The sequence below is a fragment of the Oncorhynchus tshawytscha genome, linkage group LG23, assembly GCF_018296145.1.
Source record: "Oncorhynchus tshawytscha isolate Ot180627B linkage group LG23, Otsh_v2.0, whole genome shotgun sequence".
NCBI classification, from domain to species: domain Eukaryota; kingdom Metazoa; phylum Chordata; class Actinopteri; order Salmoniformes; family Salmonidae; genus Oncorhynchus; species Oncorhynchus tshawytscha.
In genome coordinates this window covers 24,666,094-24,683,797 of record NC_056451.1, presented here as the reverse complement: position 1 = coordinate 24,683,797, position 17,704 = coordinate 24,666,094, and the positions used below count along the sequence as shown (strand labels likewise).

The following is a 17,704-nucleotide window of genomic DNA, read 5'->3' as shown; positions in this document are numbered from 1 at the left end:
AGTCCGCCAGAGGCAGTAGGGATGACCACGTGTTCTCTTGATAAGTGCACGAATTTGACCATATTCCTGTCCTGCTAAGCGTTCAAAATGTAACGAGTACTTTTGGTTGTCAGGGAAAATGTATGGAGTAAAAATTACAATATTTTCTTTAGGAATGTAGTGGAGTAAAAGTAAAAGTTGTCAAAAATAAAAATAGTAAAGTAAAGTACAGATACCCAAAAGAACAACTTAGGTAGTACTTTAAGTATTTTTACTTAAGTACTTTACACCATTGAGTACACTGTGTGTGCAGAGAATAATTCCAAAAAGCCAGTTATGTGGAACAATGATACACCGGGCTGTAAAGTCTCAATAAATGCAGCTATTCTTCTCTCAAACTGTCTAGTTTGAATGTTTTGGTTTTTAAATACTTGGGCTTGGGTTTTTAAATGCATTTATTTTATTCAATTTCTTACCTATCCACAATACTAATTCATATCACAAGTTATTATTGATAGGCTCCTCTGCCATATTACATGAGACATTCTTTATATAAACATTCCAAAATGGCCTTTCCTATACATTGCACTTGTGCAAATGCTTTGTAAACCCGGCCCGTAAATTTACCAAAATCATGCGGCATCCTGCAATATTTTCATAACATCTGGGCGTGCATGAGTATCAGAACTCAATATAGGTGTAGGGCCATCAATGGAATGTTGTTATATTTTTTGTAATACGTGTTTTTCATTTTTATTTTCCGCTGAAGGACACTGACGTCAAAACAGAACTGAAAATGAGACCGAATTAATTTCTTCTGCGCTTGTTTCTTTGAAACAGACGCCCCTTATTCCATTCAGCTGTTTTTGTTATAGTAAGACTGAAACAACACAGCGTGTGAATGTGTCTTCATAGTGTTTATGCGTATGTGGTGGGTGAAAATGTGTGAAGTGAATGTATCCACCTAGTGGATAAAATGTAGACTACAGTAGTTCAGTTTGTAGACCTACAAAAAAAGAGAGCCCTATGAACAGATAATTGTTGATGCGGATGTTTAGGAGTTGTACGTTAAATGCGCGTTGCATCTTGGGAATCGTAGTAACATGGAGGTGCCGTTTGTCACGCATGACTTTATACATGGCGAAGCTTTAAAACGTGAATTTCGATTGTCTTTGATTTTATTATCATATTAGATTGACGAATACAAGGTCATAAAGACGTGCAACGCTTCGGGGAAACACGGTATTGCCTGTTTGCTACGCTAGCTTACTGAGCTAGGTCAACTTGTAGGCAAAGAGGAACAGCATTTTATTCTAGCTAACATTACCTCTTGTTTTTGCAAATATTGTACAAAACTAGTAGCTAGGTAATGTTACTAGGCTGTAGCAATATGTTGGTCGTGTGCTGTACCATTTCTTATTTAGTTAGCTAGCTAACGTTAGCTATTTTACCTTTCCAGAATGATTGACGACCTCTGTGTATTTCAGGTAAGCTATGTCTCTGTTGAGAGGGTTGCTGAAGGCTTGCCATTCCACACAACCAGACAGTTAAGCACTGGTAGGTAAGATTAGCACTGGTAGGTACATTGCAATTCAGATGGAATGTTTTGTAGCTGCGGCAGGTTGCCTAGTTGTTAGAGCGTTGGGCAAGTACCCGAAAGGTTGCTAGATGGAATCCCGAGCTGACAAGGTAAAAATCTGTTGTTCTGCAGTTAACCCACTGCTGTCATTGTAAATAAGAATTTGCTCTTAACCTGACTTACTTAAATAAAATACAAATTTCATAATGATAGGCCTATTTTGCGTGCTCACAATTTTCCAACCAGGGCCCTGTGAATTTGATACGTCGTAACAATACGTTTTAATGTGTGTACTACAAACAGGACACTGATACATTAGGTGTCATACAATTGTTGTTTATACTGTAGCATTAGTCAGTATTATAGTTCTTGTCAATTGAAGTCTATTGGTACTGAATGTAGCCCAGCTAATGAGATCAAAATGTGTGTAACAGGTGTGTGCTGTCCAGTCCATATGAATGCTATTCCTGAGCTGAAGAAGGTGGACTGAGAAGAGGAGCATGTTTGGGGTTTATGACAACATAGGAATTTTAGGTAACTGGGAAGTTCAGCATCAAATCATGGCTCATTTGAAATGATGTCAAGACATTGAGTTGATGCATAACTTTCATATCTTTATGAAAGTGCTGCCCAGTCTCTTGGGACTCGAACCATTTCAGCAACATGACGCTGTCCTCTGGACTAATTTAAAATCTACCCTTGGTTACCAGGTAGATATGAAAATGGACACATGCTGAAAATGTCACTTTTGCCCCCTGATCGGCTGGTCTGTGTGAAGGGTTTCCGTGGCAACGAGCTGCAGCGTCTGACGAGGAAGAAGAGGATGGTAGGATGATGACACAGGACAAACACGATATGGAGAAGAGGATCCGCTTCCTCTATCGACACTTCAAGCGCTTTGGGAAACATCGCTGATCTGATCTGGGACTGAGCGGTCTGGCTAACAATGCTAAACGACTACTGTACTAACACCTGCCCACTGGACCACATTCAGACTCTAAAGAGAGAAATGTGAGCTACTCCGTTATGCCACTTAGATTTATATCAGCCCCTTATACCATTTGGTAGCCACCTTTTCTTATATCCATATTGGGGTAAGAGGAAGCTGATTGCAATTTGTTTTTTACTTTTGACAGCTGGAAAATGTTGGATTAATTTAGTATTGTTGTGAGCACTAAATCAACACTCAACTGTAAAATACATCTTTTGAACCATTATGAACTCCTAGAAGTGGAAATATACACAAATGTTTGATGCTCTATGGTCTGTAAATGTTATCACATTGGGGACTAATGTAAGTAATGTTGTGGGTATGATAATAAACAGAAGCTTGTCATTACATTTGAGTGATTTTATTGTAAGGCCACATTAGTATTTGACCTAAAGGTAGTTAGTCATTTTGACCTAAATTGTTGATCCATGTGACTGTGCCAATAGCAGTAATTTATAAAGTTATATATTCAATAATCAGTTGACCAGATATTAATTTGACTAAGCATTCTCCATATTAAATTGCCCCACGGCCTGGCTAGCACGTTTTCAACGCAACCAATGGGGCTATATTGCTCCATACCGCAGCTCACTGCTGTGCAGTAATGTTCGCACTGCCTCCCATCTCGCTTTGTATTCGTGGACCAAAGAGGAATAACCTAGTTGTGGTCATGATGAAACTGGAATAAATCAAACATTGGGCCAGGGAGCTATTATAATATGGAAAGGGTAGCCTATAACTGGGGGTTAGTGAGAAGCCTAGTCATCCGGGTAGAGAAAGGAGCACTTACAAGCCGGAGCGCGTGAGGGGGTAGCAGAGTCAACATTCTATACCAAGCAATGTACCGCAGTGTCGTCCTGCCGCCCTATCCGACACACAGAGAAAACTGCAGTACTGCAAAGTGTGGAGAGAGAGAGGGGAGCACAAGAAAGAGGGGGTTGGGAAAGAGATACCGCACCATCGTTATGAGTCCAACTGGAGAGAGAGAGAGAGAGAGGGGAAGGGGAGCGACGCATTATTGCAGTATAGTTCCATCACACACACACAAACGAAACTAGTGCACAAACCGACACACAGATACGCTTCCACACACTCGCCGGGAGAGGGGCAACAACGGTGGTGTTAGATAATTCTGAAACTAGACCACGGGAAAATAGGGAAATTATATAATTGGGTAATGTAAAGGAAAGTGAAATCAGTTGTGTTTAGCTTTTGAAGGGGAACGTGCAAATCTAAACAATTGGTGTGATTTTGAGCATCTCGACTCAGCATCTTTGGAGTATCACGACTTATCTTGCATAGATTTATTATTTAAAGAAATTCGCCAAGCATCCTTGGATTTATCCCTTATGGATTTTACGAACTGAAATTGAGAATCTGTGCATCAGCCGTATTCACTTTCAACCTCTTGTTCCGCTGCCTTTCTTCGAGCGAATTATTACCCGACGCTTGCCTGGGTATTGCGGTACTCTGGTGATGACTTGCGGTGCTAAAGCATTGCTTTGAGGTTACTGCATCAGCTTCTGCATCCGTTTGTTATTAACGCATCATTTTAATCAGTCGAGTCTCTGAGGTTCTGGACATCTTTGGACGACAGCAGAGATTTTTCCCATTGCTTTTTTGTGATTTCGCTTTTTTATTTTTTACTTCAGACCCTTCCCCCTTTCGTCTCTCGCGCTCTCTCTCTCGCCCCCCCACCGCTCACTGACAGTGAGTCAGTTCCAAGCAGCTGCATAGAAGATGTGAGTATCAATGCAGGGCTTCCTCTTTTTTACTTATTCTATTGATTTGTTCTATTCACTAAACATGTTTTATTCTAATATGTTGAGTATTTATATCATGTTGTCAGGCTCTTTCTATGCTCTATTGATTTGTTCTAGCTTAATGTATTTTGCTGACGCAAGTCTTTTTCCGTCACAGTTGCTCTGAATAATGGATCTCGTCTACTGTAGTTGATTACCCTCAGTCCTCTTCTGGGCTTCAAAACAAATTCATTTTTTGCTTGATTATTTTAATTAAAAATTGGCTTATTTCAGCCGAAATTATGTTTTCTTTCTTTATACCATGGGTTTTGTACCGTATGGTTCTAGGGACTTCCAGGTTATCAAATGTCTGTGAAGTATTAGAAAATCAATATCAATGTGAACTGATTGGTCTGAGATGTTTGTCTTCTTCTCCTGTTACAGTAGGAAATACAGTAGGGTGCTACGCATGACATCTGGGATGTTTGTCTTCTTCTCCTGTTACAGGAGGAAATACAGTAGGGTGCTATGCATGACATCTGGGATGTTTGTCTTCTCCTGTTACAGGAGGAAATACAGTAGGGTCCTACGCATGACATCTGGGATGTTTGTCTTCTTCCCCTGTTACAGGAGGAAATACAGTAGGGTCCTACGCATGACATCTGGGATGTTTGTCTTCTTCTCCTGTTACAGGAGGAAATACAGTAGGGTGCTACACATGACATCTGGGATGTTTGTCTTCTCCTGTTACAGTAGGAAATACAGTAGGGTCCTACGCATGACATCTGGGATGTTTGTCTTCTTCTCCTGTTACAGGAGGAAATACAGTAGGGTGCTACACATGACATCTGGGATGTTTGTCTTCTTCTCCTGTTACAGGAGGAAATACAGTAGGGTGCTACACATGACATCTGGGATGAGACTGTCCTGCACCTGCAGTATAGAACAAGTTCATGCCTTTCAAATGATGGCTATATTCTTCATATTCATATATATATGGTGGATGGAATGGTTGCCTCTACTTTATATTTGACTAATTTCAATAGTCTAAGTCAGGACCAACACCCCCAGATGAGTCCATGGAGGCTGTCTGTGTTAGAACGCTCCCCCTCTCACCCCTCCCCTTTCTCTCACCACCCCTCCTCCCCCTCTCTTTACCCTTCTGAACCAAATTAGTTGTTTGCCCCATCTTTTAATCCTTCTGCCTTTTCTCTCTCTTCTCTCCTTTTATTACCTTTCTTTCTTATCCTTCTCTCTTAACCCTCTCTCAAATCTCTCCTGTTCACCATCTCTACAGCCTCCCCTTACTTTTCTTTTGGCCTTTCCTCTCATCGTCCTCTTCTTATCTCCCTCTTGCTTAATCTGACACTCTCTCTCTCTTTCTGACTCTCTCCCCCTCTCGCTCTTTTTCTTTCTCTTCCTCTTTCTGTCTCTCTTCCATCTGTCTCTGTCTCTCTCTCTCTCTCTCTCTCTCACACTCTCAGGGAGGCATCTGTGTACAATTCTGACTTTATCCCTCACCAACAGCTCTTCTCCTTTCTGTACCTCATCATTCATCTTTCTTCCTCTCCCCCATGCGGCATCGCATTAGTGAAAACCAGGACTGTTCTCAGGGCATTCTACCAATATTCTATGAAAGTAATTTCTGTTAGTCAAAACCGGCAGACCTGCCCCGAGAACAGTCTTGATTTCTACAAATGCGATACAGCCTCTCCAATACTCTTCCTCTCCCTCTTCCCCGCTCTGGTTTCCAATTCTGTCCTTTATCTCATATCCCTTCTTTCCTCATCCTCCTCCTCCTCCCCTTTCCCCTCTCCTCATTATACTTGCCCTTCTGTGCTTTTGAGTTCTGTTATCAAGGCTTTTCTTGTTTGTTTTTTTGTTTTAGTTACAACACCTCTAAAATGCGGTTGTTTCAGCTTGCTCATGACTGCTAAATTACTGTAATGTAAAAAAAAGTCTTACCCTTCCTCATCTCCCCTCTTCCCTTCTCCCTCCTTCCCCCTCTCCTATCCCTCGCACTTCCCATCTCTTCTCCTCTCTGTCCCTTCCTCCTTCTCTCCCCTTCCCAGGTCTGCCCCAGATGCTGCTCCCCCAGCTGGACCTCCCGGAGCCCCAGGGGCCCCAGGAGCAGACGGAGCCCCAGGTGGAGGGCCCCCACCCCCTCCTCCCAACACCTCCAGCAACCGCAGGCTACAACAGACACAAGCCCAAGTGGAGGAGGTGTGTGACACACACGTACAGTACCAACCAACCTGCTCCTGGCTTCGATACCATGCTCCTAACAGTACTCCCACTCATGCCAAACCATATAGTACAACATTTTAAACTACAGCAAGTAGCTAGCTTGTCAATTTGGGATTGACGTCACAGCGTGAGACAACTAGCAGCAATTAGGCCAGATCTGGGCTGCATTTCCAGTTGCTCCCTCCTCTCTGCACTCGTTCACTCTCCTTGGTGTAAGCAACAGCGCCACCCAGTTTCCCCCATTTTGCTTTCATCTATCCAATTCAATGAAATAGGGGAAGGGGGGGGGGAATGAGGGCAGAAGTAAAGGACCAACCTTCTGGAATGAAATGCGGTCATGAGTCAAGCTGTAGAAACAGAGCTAACAGAAAAGGAAAGGACATAGATTGTTTCTTTGTGACATTCTTTGATTGTTGGGAAAACTAAAAATAGAGTAGCATAGTCTACTCTACTCTACAATGCAGTTTGATTTGTTTTACAATTTATTTCAGTAATGCTTTGGCTATGCAGTCTTCGTCAGGGTGTGGCTTTCTGGGATCAACATGATATTCCATCGACCTGACAACATGAATTTGTTATTTTATTGATGTGTGTTTGTGGTGTGTGCATAATGAATGAAGCGCTGAGAAATGTTGTAACAAGTATTCCAAAATACAATACCCAAGATATCAATTTGGCTAGCATACAATACAACATGGCTAGCATACAATACAACATGGCTAGCATACTATACGATATGGCTAGCATATGATACAACATGGCTAGCATACTATACGATATGGCTAGCATATGATACAACATGGCTAGCATACTATACGATATGGCTAGCATATGATACAACATGGCTAGCATACTATACGATATGGCTAGCATACGATACAACATGGCTAGCATGCGATACAACATGGCTAGCATATGATACAACATGGCTAGCTTACGATACAACATGGCTAGCATATGATACAGCATGGCTAGTATACGATACAACATGGCTAGCATACGATACAACATGGCTAGCATGCGATACAACATGGCTAGCATATGATACAACATGGCTAGCATATGATACAACATGGCTGTCTATGATGATGTTTAATATATTCTATTTCTATGGCCAAAGTTATGTTAGCTATTAACATATAGAAAATAACATGGTTGATCAATTTATGTTAGTAATGGACTGCACTGCAGCTTGGGAATGGTTTCATGCTGTATTCAATTGTGTGATGTGGACTTCTATGGCTTGGGCTGTCAGTAAATTCCTCCTCTCCTCTCCTCTCCTCTCCTCTCCTCTCCTCTCCTCTCCTCTCTCCTCTCCTCTCCTCTCTCCTCTCCTCTCCTCTCCTCTCCTCTCCTCTCCTCTCCTCCTCTCCCTCTCCCCCTCTCCTCTCCTCCCTACCCCCCTCTCCTCTCCTCCCTTCTCCTCTTCCCACCTACCCCTCTCCTCTCCCCACCTACCCCTCTCCTTTCCTCTCCTCTCCTCTCCCCACCTACCCCTCTCCTCTCCTCCCTTCTCCTCTCCTCTCCCCACCCACCCCTCTCCTCTCCAGGTGGTGGATATTATGCGGGTGAATGTGGACAAGGTTTTGGAGAGGGACCAGAAGCTGTCGGAGCTGGATGACAGAGCGGATGCTCTCCAGGCCGGGGCCTCCCAGTTCGAGAGCTGTGCAGCCAAACTCAAGAGCAAATACTGGTGGAAAAACGCAAAGGTAATGGCAGTGATCAATGATTATATTGTCATTCACATTAGCAGACACTTTCATCCAAAAGGACTTAAAATGAACATATTCAGGAGAATTGCAAGGTACTGGTAATATTGATCATGATAATAATAAGGTTATTTAGCCAACTCTTTCTATCCAAAGTGACAGTTTACTGTCCTATATTCAAGTTAACATATATATCCAGTGCTCTGTATGTGGCCCATGGGGGAATCATTCAGAACCACAACTGTGGTGGTGTTGCAACGCCAGTACCATGCTCCACCAACCAGTACCATACTCCACCAACCAGTACCATGCTCCACCAACCAGTACCATACTCCACCAACCAGTACCATGCTCCACCAACCAGTACCATGCTCCACCAACTAGTACCATGCTCCACCAACCAGTACCATGCTCCACCAACCAGTACCATGCTCCACCAACCAGTACCACGCTCCACCAACCAGTACCACGCTCCACCAACCAGTACCATGCTCCACCAACCAGCACCACCCTCCACCAACCAGTACCATGCTCCACTAACCAGTACTACGCTCCACCAACCAGTACCACGCTCAACCAACCAGTACCATGCTCCACCAACCAGCACCATGCTCAACCAACCAGTACCATGCTCCACCAACCAGTACCATGCTCCACCAACCAGTACCACACTCCACCAACCAGTACCACGCTCCACCAACCAGTACCATGCTCCACCAACCAGCACCACCCTCCACCAACCAGTACCATGCTCAACCAACCAGTACCATGCTCAACCAACCAGTACCATGCTCAACCAACCAGTACCACTCTCCACCAACCAACTGAGCCATTGAGGTGCAGGGTGCTGAGGCGGACACACAGCGTCTGCCCCTGGAACGCTGTCACCCCCCTTTCCCGCGCACTAATCCCCTAATTAGCGTCTGTGGGCGAGAGGAGCAGCGCTCCGGGGAATGGGGAAATAGGGAGGCTCTCACTGCAGAGTTTTCTCTACATGCAGTTATTCTTATTAATTGCATAGCAATAGCACCAAAAATACACTGACTGGACACAAGGGAGTGTGATGAAATGTTACGCTCTGCTTTTTGTGTTTGTCATCGTGCTGGGTTGCTGTGTGTGTGTGTGTGTGTGTGTTTGTGTTTGTTTGTGTTTGGTCAGCAGGACTAACGTTAATCCGCAGCGACTTCACCCCTGAATAAAAAATGTTTAATCATCCTGAGGAAAATCTATCAGGTTTATTAACTAGAAGAATAGAAGAATAAAGAAAGCCTTTAACTCTCCATTTGCTTTTCTTTCCAGATGATGATCATTATGGGTATCATTGGAGTTCTTGTGGTCGGAGTCCTTTTCTGTAAGTACCTTTATTCACTTTCCCCTATTACCATTCATTGATACCCACTCGCATGTAGTCAGTTAGACGGTTTCTTCACGTCTTTTAAACTTCATTTGGAAATTTCTTGGCATATGAATTCTTGTGCAGATGACTAAATTAATGTCCATACTTCTGTATTGCATTAGCGGATACTCACACTGCTCTCAGGGAAGGTCTGCCAGTTTTGACTAGCAGAAGTTACTTTTCGTAGTGGTTTAGGAGAATTAACGTAGCAGGTTAGGGTAATTAGGTAAAGGTTAGGAAAATGGTTAGGGTTAGCTAAAATGCTAACACTATCTAGCTACAACCAGGCCTGTCCTGAGAACAGTCTTGGTTTCCACTAATGCAATTCTGAATCCATACTAGTCAAGTTCAGTAGATGTTAAGGCGAAGGCCACAGCTATAATCAGTGTGCACTTATAACAGGCCCAGGTCTGCCCTTCCCTGACTGTCTCCTAGTGCCTACTCTTATGTCAATAATTCATGACAACTTATTACAGTAAATGATTGAAACAGTATAAGGCCTTTGTTACCAGTCATTCAGCAGAAACAACAAATGTGTAGATATAGCCCACTGAATGCAAAGATCATTATTCTCCCTATCCCCCCCTCTCTCCCTCCCCCTCTCTTTATCTTCCTCTCTCTCTCCATCTTTCTCATAGTGTACTTCTTCTATTGAGTAATCCCACCGTGGCAGGACACAGACATGAGAGCGGAATAGGAGAGAAGAAGAAAACAAAATCGACACAAATCCAAACTCCTGTCCCGCCCCCTTTTCCTCCACACCAGGTCTTCCATCTAGCACTTAAACATGACGCTAGTGTGTAGATGTTGTTGCTCTCTTTTCTCTTTGTCCTCCTGCCCTTCCCTTCTCTTTGATCCATATTTCTTCCTCTGTTTTGGCGTGCTGTCTCACTCACTCTCTCCTGCCTCTGCGTCTCATACATTATTGAAGTATGCAGTAGGGAAAGAGAGAGAGAGAGAGAAAGCAGGAAGAAGTGAAAGAGAGAGAGAAAGCAGGAAGAAGTGAAAGAGAGAGAGCATGGAGAAAGAGAGAGTGAGTGCAATGAAAGAGCGCAGCAGTTCTTTCTATCCGCCAAAGCTTGTTTGTGTTACCTTTTGGAGAGCATACCACATTTGTAAATTGATACTGACATACAGTACCTAACAACCCCTCCTGATCCCCTACCTCATACCACTACCATTATAAACACTACTTACTAATACAAGGTCATGTTTAAGAGTATGATAATTTTGTCGTGTGTGTGTGTGTGTACTTGTGATCCAAATCAGTGTAGCCAGTAGCTTTTTCCAGGGTTAGTTGATGTAGGCCTTGACGGGCATTCCTGCCTTTTCCTTTACCTCCCTCTTTCTCTCACTCGCTGACTGTGGTGTTTAAGAGAGAGATAGAGAGAGAATAAGAAAAGCCAGGAAGGATACTGGAAAAGGCAGAAACCACTTTTGGGACACTGACTTTTAGTATATCTTTATTCTTGTACCACAGACAGACAGACGGACAGTTAGCTAGATTGACATTGACAGACAGAAACAGACAGTCTGTACCTACATAGAGTATTCTTTCAGGAGTGCAGACAAAAGTCTATACAGCATTAACTCTCGACACACCTAAAGGCAGGTCTGTGTAATAACACTGCATAGTACATTTTTGATTGATTAGTGAGCAGCTTTACTGTGTTGTGGTTGTGTTCAGACACTCTTGTACGTTCTAGTAGAGAGGGTACAGGGTTAGGGAGGAATGGTTCAATAGACTGTCCCCTATCTGGAGAGGACATAACCAAATAACCCCCCAAATAACCCACTTCCTGCACATCAAACCAACAAAAACACACAGTTATCTACAGTAGACTTTAGGCTGTTACCTACAATAGCCTATAGGCCCAAATGGAAGTAGTGTTTGTGTCTTACTTGACGTGCATGGCAGACGATGTCCATAGTTTTGCCTATTTGTGTGACCTATGTATCTGCCATTTCTGAAACTTAACTGCCGATTGTACATTTATTTTGTTTGGTTTAGTGGTTTTCAGGACCTGTGTATAGGCTACTGTAGCTATGCGCTCAATTAGTAACTCATGCGTATGCAATGTAATGAAGCTCAAGAGTTTGCCAAATTTTTGTTGCTCACATGCTTTCAAAATAACTAATACACAACCAGAGAACAATGGTTGCTACAGTAGTATTCTGACGGGGAAAAAACGAAAACCATAGTACCGTACAAGTAGTACCATAAAGTACTTCATCTTTGCCAGACTATTGCTCCTGAAAATGTGTTTTTTAGTAGGTTTATATTTTACTTTTGGTGTTGGATATTCGAGAAAATATAATTTTCCTCTCAATGGTTGATAAAGAGGAACTGTTTGACACATTGTAAAAAAAAAAAAGAAAAATAGCTATGTGTAAATTGCATTTATGAATGAAAATAGTGGTGATTCCTCAAAACAATGATCTAATAATATTGTGCAATAATATTATTAGGTAAATAAATGATACAACATGATAATACTGGGAGAGATACAACTGGATCATGAGAATTCTTTAAATGCATGCTTACCACTTGATGCTAATAAACAAAATCATCAACATGAATGTTTTCATCATTGAAGTGAAAATGAACAGGTATAATCCCACACCGTCTCTCCAGATTCAGAGAACAACACCCAATGATACTATCAAAGAAAACATTTATTTGAAGAAAATGTACAACTGTTTATAGTGCAACAGTAATTCACATTACAGCAACTCTTAAGATATTGGTTTTCAACAGCTTCGGGTGCTGTGCCTCTGCGACCCTGAAAGAATGCAGGTCTGTGAATTAGGTTGGAACTCTTTGCAAGAAAAAAAGAAGAGGAAAAATGTATTATTTGTCTGTTTGGACAGAAATTTGCTTCGCATTTTTAGGTTACTGTTGTCGTACTACAAATAGTTAAAAATACAAGGAGGTTCATAGGGAGCATGGGGAACTTACCTATTTCATCACTTGGTAGAAGAACAGAACGGTGATAACCAGAAAAGCCAGGACCATCCAGTAGGAATCTGTAACAACAGGGAACCGTTTGGACTAATATGAATGGACACCATTTTGTTTCTGCTCAGGTTCTCCCAATGACTCACAGTCAGCAGGCACCCAACAGGAGAAAACATTTAGCAAAAGAGCAGTATCTGAACCTGCCTGATAAGAACACTATTTTAGTTGTCCATTCACGCCTAATGAATGTGACCCATCAGCAATGCTGATGTTCACCTAATTTCCTATTGTCCTCTCAAGCCTGTGTCTGTAGCAGCCTACCTGGCTCAGGTGTCTCTACTGTCAGGCTGAGGGAGAGGGGTGTGTCCAGGGCCGGGTGGGTCACTCTGCAGGTGACCGTGGTTCCAGGGGGGAAGGTGGAGGGGTGAAGGGTGAGGTGGGAGGAGATGGACATGGTCCTGTCGCTGTGCTGCCGATGGCTGGAGAGAGACACCTGGTCTGATAGGATGCTAGGCTCTGAGTCTGTAGAGGAGACGGAGAACCACTCCATCTGAGAGAGAAGAGAGTCTCAGTATAATGTCTGTAATATTTAGGATATCCATATTATAAGTGCTGTACGATGACCTACCAATGATCTTCTGTTTTCATTAGAGGTATGATCGCTGTGTGCTTGTGTGCTAATCACTTTGAAACAGTGGTATCTGTGAATATGAATGACTGGATATTTCATTGGTCGACCGCACCAGACACACCTGGACATCCAGAGGGTAGTAGTTCTTGCAGTGGCAGCTCAGTTTCTGGGGCAACTCATCCCGAAATACCAGCTTCTCCTCAGAGAGAGAAACATGAGGAGGTTCTGAAGACAGAGAGACTTCGTATTTAGATGTGAATCGTGTGCACACTATGTCACACATGACATAGACACCTAATGTAATAAACGCATGTTCATATGTGTAGAGAAATAATGTACATTTGAGTCATTTATCAGACCCTCTTATCTAGAGCAACTTACAGGAGAAATTAGGGTTGAGTGCCTTGCTCAAGTGCACATTGACAGATTTTTCACATTTTCGTCTCGGGCATTCAAACCAGCAAACTTTTGGTTACTGTACCAACGCCACCTGCTGCCTATGTAAAGTAGAGGTCAACCGATTAATCGGCAGGGCCGATTACAAGTTTTCATAACAGTCGGTAATCGGCATTTTTGGTCGCCGATTATGTTGCAATCCACGAGGAGACTGCATGGCAGGCTGACCACCTGTTACACGAGTGCAGCAAGGAGCCAAGGTAAGTTGCTAGCTAGCGTCAAACTTTTCTTACAAAAAATAATCAATCTTAACATAATCACTAATTAACTACACATGGTTGATGATATTAGTAGTTTAACTAGCTTGTCCTGCGTTACATATAATCAATGCGGTGCCTGTTAATTTATCATCGAATCACAGCCTACTTCGCCAAACGGGGGATGATTTAACAAAAGCACATTCACAAAAAAAGCACAATCGTTGCACGAATGTCACAAGTTATAACCATAAACATCAATGCCTTTCTTAAAATCAATACACAAGTATATATTTTTAAACCTGCATATTTAGTTAAAATAAATTAACGTTAGCAGACAATATTAACTAGGGAAATTGTGTCACTTATCTTGTGTTCAGTGTAAGCAGAGTCAGGGTATACGCAGCAGTTTGGGCCGCCTGGCTCGTTGTGAACTGTGTGAACCATTTCTTCCTAACAAAGACCGGAATTCATTTTCCAGAATTTTATATAATTATGACATAACCTCGAAGGTTGTGCAATGTAACAGCAATATTTAGACTTAGGGTTGCCACCCGTTCGATAAAATACGGAATGGTTCCGTATTTCACTGAAAGAATAAACGTTTTGTTTTCAAAAATGATAGTTTCCGGATTTGACCATATTAATGACCCAAGGCTCGTATTTCTGTGTGTTTATTATATTATAATTAAATCTATGATTTGATATTTGATAGAGCAGTCTGACTGAGCGGTGGTAGGCGGCAGCAGGCTCGTAAGCATTCATTCAAACAGCACTTTCCTGCGTTTAACAGCAGCTCTTTGCAATGCTTGAAGCACAGCGCTGTTTATGACTTCAAGCCTATCAACTCCTGAGATTAGGCTGGCAATACTAAAGAGCCTATAAGAACATCCAATTGTCAAAAGTACATGAAATACAAATGGTATAGAGAGAAATAGTCCTATAAATTCCTATAATAACTACAACCTAAAACTTCTTACCTGGGAATATTGAAGACTCATGTTAAAAGGAACCACCAGCTTTCATATGTTCTCATGTTCTGAGCAAGGAACTTAAACGTTAGCCTTCTTACATGGCACATATTGCACTTTTACTTTCTTCTCCAACACTTTGTTTTTGCATTATTTAAACCAAATTGAACATGTTTAATTATTTATTTGAGATGAAATTGATTTTATTAATGTTTTATATTAAGTTAAAATAAGTGTTCATTCAGTATTGTTGTAATTGTCATTATTACAAATGTAAATAAAAATCGGACGATTAATCGGTGTCAGCCTTTTTTGGTCCTCCAATAATCGGTATTGGTTTCGGCGTTGAAAAATCATAATCAGTTGACCACTAATGTAAAGAGACAATCAGTCACAAGTGTTCTTAGAGGGACTCACGTGTGACGTGTAGCTGTATGACCTGCTGGGCCTGGTACAGTCCAGTGCTGACGGTGCAGATGTAGGTCCCCTCGTCAGATACCTTCAGTCTGGCCAGAGTCAGAGACGCATTACCCTGCCCCACCAGCAGGGCGGCATCCACGCTCGAACCCTCCCTCTCCACGTGTACTGGAGGAGAAAAAAACCATGCGAAACAGAGTATGATGAGGTGAAAAATAGGTAAAATTCTCATAGTAATCATTCAGTAAACCTCTGGGTTCCTAGCTATGACAGTAATATTTTCTGTCTCTGGGTGGATAATAAAGTTGGAATGTTGACCATGGAGGTCCTAATGCACTTTATGTTGTGATGGTAAGTAGACCTAATTCATCCAACACTTATAGCACCATCATAACTACTTAAATAATGCCCTTATTCTCTCACCTGCTGGCCCCTCCTCTGTCTCCGTCTGCCCCGCCCTAATCTCCAGCACTTTCCTCCCACTTCCTCTGTGCTGCAGCCGCCACTCAAGCCCCAGCTCCCGCCCTGGGGATGTGGCCTGCTGCCTGAAGCCACAGTCCAGGAGGGCCATGCCCCCTAGAGGAGCGGAGTGGGACTCTGAGCGAGAGAACACCAGGAACACCACTGGGGAAGACAAGGGAGAGAGAAAGAAGGGATTATGGAGAAAGAAGCAAGTGAAAAGTAGAGAAAGTGCAAAATACTAGAGAAAGAAAGAGGGGTGATAAGAGAAGATGCGGATGAGAGAATGAGAGAGTAACAGTGTTATACATCATTACAATGTGACATGTCTGCTCTACAACAGGCATACTACCAGAAGCATGATAATAACCTCCTTGTCTCACCCTCAGTCAGCAAAGTTCCTGATTGGCTGAGGGGGAGTTCCAGTTTGCTCTGCATGAGAGCTGGACGATCTGATTGGTCCAGTGGCAGTGTCTGCAGGACCAATGTGATGCTGAGCCCACCCCCCTCTATCTGCAAGGAGCCAATGAAGTAGGCTGGTTCTGTGGAGCCCTCCTTGGCATTACGAGGGAAGTAGCGGCTGATCTCACATGTCACTTCCTGCTCGTTACAGTCAGCGTGGAGCAGCAGGTCTGCCTCTGGGATCTCAGGAGACTCAACTGTCAGAAAGCAGAGAGGGGTGGAGGGAGAGTGCAGGAGAGGGATGGTGTGAGGGAGAGAGAAGGGGAAGGTAATTCCATCAGGTAACTCTGCTGTACAAAAGACAACCTGATAATGAACCAACCTTTAGCCTCCAAGATGATATTATTAGGATCGGGGACAGCAGGAGGGTTGAAGGGGGTCAGAGTATCCGGTGAAAGATCAGGGGTCACGGCCAGGTCTCTGAGGACAAGTGTTGCTGGGGTGCGGCTGAAGAGAGCCCCACCTCCCATTCCCCCCATCCCACTACCCTCCTCCACCAGAGAACAGGACAGCACCACGTCTGCTCCTGCCTGGCCTAAGAGAGGGAGAGAAGGGGAGGGGGAGCATGAGGAGTGAGAGGCGGGGACAGGATCGAGAGAGAGGCACAGGAAGAGGTCATAAGGAGCAGGAATGTGAGCATAGGTGACTAATGTCCAGAATATATAATCATTTCATGTTTAGAAAATGTCAGAAGTGAAAAAAAACAATTCTTACCAGAAACGCATGTAATCAAATATCCAAAAAGCAGGATTTCAAGCATCTTTCCAGTAGTTTTTTATTCAACAGTAATTACTGACAATTCATAAATATACAGAATAGACCCCTAATTTCACAATTGAATTAATGACCACGCTCGAAACCAAATACAATTTAGAGACAGTTAAAATGTTAGGCTGTTATATAGTGAAGTTACTTTCACTTTTGTTTGGAGGTAAATCAAATAAAGTTACAAATGGTTAATTAAATGTTCGCGTTATTAGTTTGACATAATAAGAATGATCAGACCTATTGATTTATCAAACATCGATTAATAGATGCCATGTTTCCAGCGTGTATTTTTCTTATTGCGTTCTAAGTTGTTTTCAGCGTTCGAAGCAGGTGCGTCATTGTAGAATTTAGAGAAGCTTTGCTGAATGAAAGTGAAAGAGAGTTGTCCATTTTTCAGCATATCCTCCAATCACACAGCAATAACCTCATCCCTCATTGGTGGCTAAGATAAAATGTGTGTCCGTAACAGAGCATGTGAGCGTAGTTGCATCAAGCCAAAAGATGGCGCTGCTGTTATCTGTATTTGAGTGTTATACTATATAGTACGAGTGAGCCAAGTTAGGCATTACTTACTATCCACTGAATGGAGCTGTATGAATGTTACACAATGATGCTGAAGTAAAGACATTCTAATCAACAGTACATTGCTCTTGTATAGAACAAACAACATACAAAATACGGCGCACATGTCCTTTCCAACGCTCTGCTAAAAACCGCGCCGCGCTCACAGGGGAAAAAATT

General features: G+C 42.7%; 2 protein-coding genes and 1 long non-coding RNA gene across 4 annotated transcripts; 2 read left to right on the top strand and 1 right to left on the bottom strand.

Moving 5' to 3' along the window:
- Positions 1-970: 970 nt before the first annotated feature.
- Positions 971-2,897, top strand: LOC112247618. Its single transcript, XR_002953095.2, has 4 exons — positions 971-1,221; positions 1,467-1,536; positions 1,993-2,092; positions 2,337-2,897. It is a non-coding gene; the product is annotated as an uncharacterized LOC112247618 (long non-coding RNA).
- Positions 2,898-3,192: 295 nt separating this feature from the next.
- LOC112247621 (vesicle-associated membrane protein 1-like) lies at positions 3,193-12,041 on the top strand. The gene is made up of 5 exons (XM_042304990.1): positions 3,193-4,291; positions 6,364-6,514; positions 8,089-8,247; positions 9,547-9,598; positions 10,282-12,041. Coding segments are annotated over exons 1-5 (381 nt in total). The 5' UTR covers positions 3,193-4,289; the 3' UTR covers positions 10,299-12,041.
- A 260-nt stretch (positions 12,042-12,301) lies between these two features.
- Positions 12,302-17,389, bottom strand: tapbpl (TAP binding protein like). 2 transcript variants are annotated; one of them, XM_024416431.2, is made up of 9 exons: positions 16,910-17,389; positions 16,518-16,730; positions 16,117-16,392; positions 15,698-15,898; positions 15,275-15,442; positions 13,355-13,458; positions 12,924-13,152; positions 12,603-12,670; positions 12,302-12,462 (listed from the first exon to the last, which is right to left on the bottom strand). In XM_024416431.2, the coding sequence occupies exons 1-8, from the start codon at positions 16,953-16,955 to the stop codon at positions 12,603-12,605; spliced, it is 1,305 nt and encodes a 434-aa protein (XP_024272199.1). In that variant the 5' UTR covers positions 16,956-17,389; the 3' UTR covers positions 12,302-12,462. The 2 variants fall into 2 exon arrangements, with proteins under 2 accessions (XP_024272199.1, XP_024272200.1); XM_024416432.2 differs by having other exon boundaries at positions 12,302-12,426.
- Between the last annotated feature and the right edge of the window lie 315 nt (positions 17,390-17,704).

Bases quoted from the DNA above. Each gene is read 5' to 3' on its own strand.
- LOC112247621 (XM_042304990.1), top strand. The intron at 6,515-8,088 runs GTGTGTGACACA...TCTCCTCTCCAG, and splicing joins CACAAGCCCAAGTGGAGGAG to GTGGTGGATATTATGCGGGT. The intron at 8,248-9,546 runs GTAATGGCAGTG...TTTTCTTTCCAG, and splicing joins ACTGGTGGAAAAACGCAAAG to ATGATGATCATTATGGGTAT.
- tapbpl (XM_024416431.2), bottom strand. From the start codon at position 16,955: ATGCTTGAAATCCTGCTTTTTGGATATTTGATTACATGCGTTTCTG. The intron at 16,731-16,909 runs GTAAGAATTGTT...TCCCTCTCTTAG, and splicing joins TTTGATTACATGCGTTTCTG to GCCAGGCAGGAGCAGACGTG. The intron at 15,899-16,116 runs GTGAGACAAGGA...TGTCTTCCCCAG, and splicing joins AGGAACTTTGCTGACTGAGG to TGGTGTTCCTGGTGTTCTCT.